This window comes from Arachis ipaensis, chromosome B09 (assembly GCF_000816755.2).
Source record: "Arachis ipaensis cultivar K30076 chromosome B09, Araip1.1, whole genome shotgun sequence".
Taxonomy (NCBI): Eukaryota; Viridiplantae; Streptophyta; class Magnoliopsida; order Fabales; family Fabaceae; genus Arachis; species Arachis ipaensis.
In genome coordinates, this window is record NC_029793.2 from 137,317,676 (window position 1) to 137,322,030 (window position 4,355).

The following is a 4,355-nucleotide window of genomic DNA, read 5'->3' on the forward strand; positions in this document are numbered from 1 at the left end:
CCAGTGACTGAATTTGATGACTCACATTATCAGTAGAGAAAACCAAGCTTAATGCAAATTGCATGCAGGATGAGAATGATAAACAACAATATGCTGTTGCACGTAAGAATTGGTCATTACTTGCAACCAAGACACCACTATCCTCATTGTCATAGACAATTGCAGCTTTGTAGCCAGCCGCTTGTGCTCTTCTGACCTTTTCCTCAAAGCTACATCCTCCCCTAATCATCAAAACAAAAGGCAAACTCGCATTCGGAAGTTGTGGAGCTTTGTTCGTGAGGTCAGTGCAAGCATCAAGTGGCTCTGCCGAATATAAGACCCCACATTCTCCAGACCCTTTGATCGTCGGAGCTGAAATGAAAACAGCATTTGTGTCAAGAAACAGATCATTAAGAAACAAAATTACCATCAGCAGCACTACAAACATTTGGAAAATACCACACGTCAGTGTTCACAATTTGATATTTTTCAGCATCAAATCAAATCCTTTTTTCTATTTTTTTTTTCTCAACTTTTTTTTGCCTTCGTTTTGCAGATGGTTTCAGACATAGTTTCAGCCGAATCAGTTTCCCACTGACAGAGCTTCACCAAAGACACTACTTAAGTTGAAATTTTCACCACTCCCAAATACTCAGGAACCAAAATCACATTCAACTCATTAACTAAACAACTTAAAAGTTAAAACACACATCACATGCACACAAAAAAGAAGAAAACTCACCGAAATTAGCTTCGATATCATCGAAGGAGAGAGTGATGTTGTTCCCAATCAGCACCACTTTGGCAGCTGACAAAGCACACAAACCCAGCAGAGAGAAGAGAAAGAGGAGAAGATTCGAGGTACCCATCAGTGCAAAAGATTTGAAAAGAACAAAAGGGCAAAGCTTTTGGTTGAAAATCATGCAAATCAGAAAGCGATGGAAGAAATTTGGGGATTTTCTTTTACTATTTAGGGTTTTGGAAACACAGCAAAAAAAATAGATACATCAGCTTCCATCTCCCCAAAAAGAATCAAATGAGTCTCTATTCCTTTGATGCTTTTTCTCTGCTATAGGTTTGAAATTGATTGCCAATCAGAAAAACCGAAGAAAAAAAGAAACAATTATCCGAAAAATTGATTGCTGATACTATAAATCACTATTCTAAAAGAGAAATAAAAATAAAAATATCACAATCTGGAACCAAATACTGAAGTTGCAAGTTGAACTTTCTTTCTTTTTTTTTCTGATGAGTTCCGATTGAAAAAATTGAACTTTGTAGATAAGTCAGTTTGTTGCTGAATTTGCCAATTTGGTAACACTAATACACTATCAGAGAATTTTCTTTTTGATATTTTTTTTCTCTGTCCGGAGAAAATAATGAAATTTATAAAATCGGATCATTATCGTCTCTTATAAAATAAATAATATTAGGTAATCAGTTACTATATTCTATTTGCTTGTAATTTTCTACATAATTTTAATATTATATAATTATTATTTTTGGATGTATCAGAAACTGTGATAACATTAATAAGCAAGTGGGCAAGTTGAGATGTATTTGGATTAAGTAGTGGGGCCTATGTCTTTTATGGTAAGTCTTCTGTGTGCTAACCTTGTTTAGAACCTTGTATACCACTAATTTTTCCTCTAATCATGTGCATGCACCAAAGCAAAACCACGTTCTAATCAAGGTTTCCTTAAAAATAAATTATAAAATAATTTTGATGCAAGAGTGTTTTTTTTTTTTCCTATCATTATTTTAAAATAAGAAATAATTGAATCATAACATGAATACATAGCTATGCAGTGACGGATCCAGAAAATTTTAGTAGTGGGGACAAAATTTATATAACATCATAATAATTTTTATAATAAAAATAATATGTATATATAAAAAATTAAATATTAAATTATTTATTAACCACTATATATCTATGTATAAATATATATATTGTTTAATTTATTTTTAATATATATTTTATACAAATAATTATTTTTATGTACATATAGCATGATTATTGTTATGATTATATTTTGTTATTATAAAATATGATTAGCCTTCAAAATATCTAATATACAAATTAAAACACTAAAATAGTAATTTAAATAATAATATATAATTTAAAATTCTATTATTTTAGGTTTTATATTTTAAAAAATTAAATAATTTTTCTCTTAACACTACCATCAAAATTTCTTTCTTTTTATATATATTACTAAATAATTATTTAAAAATTCACTTCCTAACACAATTAGAAGTCGACTCTTATTGATATTTATAGTTAAAAAAGTTCTTTCAATTAATACAGTTGCTATGCAAAAATTAAAGCTAATTTAAAAAAAAAGATAAATAATATTCTTTTGAGTTGATTTTTAAAAAGGAACAATAATTTCGTTTAAATTTGAGAATTAATCATTCTAACGAATTTCTAATATAAAATTTTTAAATTGACGATTAAGTACCAAAAATTGAGTAAAAAATTATTGTGAGGTCAAATTTAATAATATAATGGGGACAAATAAATATTATTATCATATACTACTCAAAAAAATTTCAAATCGTAGTGGGAGCGCTTGCCCCACACCATTGTACATAGAACCGTCCCTGTAGCTATGTGATTATGTTATGTAAGAGATATTTAATATTAACAGTTAATATAAGTATTTTTATGATTTACAATAAACAAACTTTTCTTATTTTTACAGACAATTTTTTTTTATAACTATATGATATATAAGATTAAATTATATGAACAAAACCATAACTGAATGATTAATCAGAAGAATTTATGCATACAATATAATACAAGACGACCTTGGTGTTGGTGGTGTTGTCAGTACACCAATCAATTGTAAGTGGTTTTTTGCTTATTATTACCGGACAAAGAATTTTCATGGCTAAAAAGGATTATGTTTTTTGAAAGTAAATTGTAACAGTCGCCTCAACATTAGAAAAATCATAATATATACTTAGTTTTTAGATGATCATTTATATAGTCAATATAAAAAAATAATTATTTTTATTAATGTGTTTTATTTACATTAATAATATATCAAAATTATATATATAATTAAAAAATTGAAATAATTAAATATGAATAGTGCAAAGTCTAGTTAGTTCAGATCCCTTCAATATCAAGTGAGTTGTCATGTATTGACAACTTTGATCTGGAAATTATACCATTGGAATCTTTAAAATAGAAAAAAATGGCCCTTGTCATCTTAGAAATAAATAGAGCTAGTGTGTGAATCTGAATGAAAGTTTGGACACAACTTAAATTATCAAAATACACAATCTCAAATGTTTACACATCCTCCCAATAGAAATGAAATTGTCAAGTTTCATTGATAATAATATTATTGGTTTGTGTTGGTTTAATTAATCCTTCTTGTCTCCAGCTTAATTTATACACTGCTTTCAACTATAACTCCATCTCTCAAATACACAAGCATAAACGCATATGTCAAAGTTGATACGATTAAAGCATGCATATATGATGCAGATTCTTCCAGCTGTATAACTCCAACATAACCAAATATTAAGTCGCAATTTGCAGATGCAGCAGCCTTCAATAACTTTACAAACTCCTTTAGTCTTTCTTCATCTTCATTGTCAACAATTGTAGAAACTGTCTTCCTACCATAAGCTTGAATCAACTTAAGTGTGTCACGGGATACAGGCACAGCCGGACAGCCATAATTAAACAGCATAATAAGTTCATTCACAATAATAAAAATCAGTTGCTTCCTTAACAGCTTAATCAAACCCTTATAATTAGAATGAAAAGATAAGGTACATTGCCCCATAAACAAATTCTAAGGCAGTCAGGACCTAAATGTAAAAGAATCAGAGTAAGTAGAGATAGATGGATAGGGGTGAGATTTTGTCCTATCTGATCCCGTCCCACTTTACAATAACCTTCATAGAATCCACCTCGTTTTTATCCGTGAATAGTAAAAAATTAAACCATAATGGCATAATCCACTTTGGTAGGTACTGCCCTTATAATTATTAAAATCCAACAAATAAAATTAAATTTCAAAATTTATATAACTACCATAACATATATAATATAAATTAAAGTAAAAATAAAAAATATATATATAATATTATTAATTATTTTACATATATTTTATATATTATATATACCGAGACGGATAGGGACGTGAGTAGGGCATGTGTTAGCCAAATTTGACCGCATCCAGCTAAAAACCCATCCTAATTACCCACTTCGAACACGTAAAAACTCATCCTAATTACCCATCCTAATCTGACCGCCTTATGCATGCAATAACCCATTGACCAGCGACAAACTCTTAAATGGAGCTCAGTACTGCGGCGGATTAGTCATTAACCTGTCAGGTTGGAGAATA

The 4,355-nt window shown here is 29.3% G+C and overlaps 1 protein-coding gene and 1 long non-coding RNA gene across 2 annotated transcripts in view; one reads left to right on the plus strand and one right to left on the minus strand.

Moving 5' to 3' along the window:
• The window catches only part of LOC107617843 (receptor homology region, transmembrane domain- and RING domain-containing protein 2), a gene marked incomplete at its 5' end in the record, with an annotated part of 4,935 nt that extends 3,808 nt beyond the window's left edge, over positions 1-1,127 (minus strand). The window contains 2 exon segments of the mRNA XM_016319712.2: positions 121-351; positions 722-1,127. Of these exon segments, the coding sequence (XP_016175198.1) occupies positions 121-351; positions 722-902 (412 nt within the window).
• Positions 1-4,355, plus strand: part of LOC110266321 — a 21,496-nt gene that overhangs the window by 6,788 nt on the left and 10,353 nt on the right. The gene's annotated exons all lie outside the window — the stretch shown is intronic.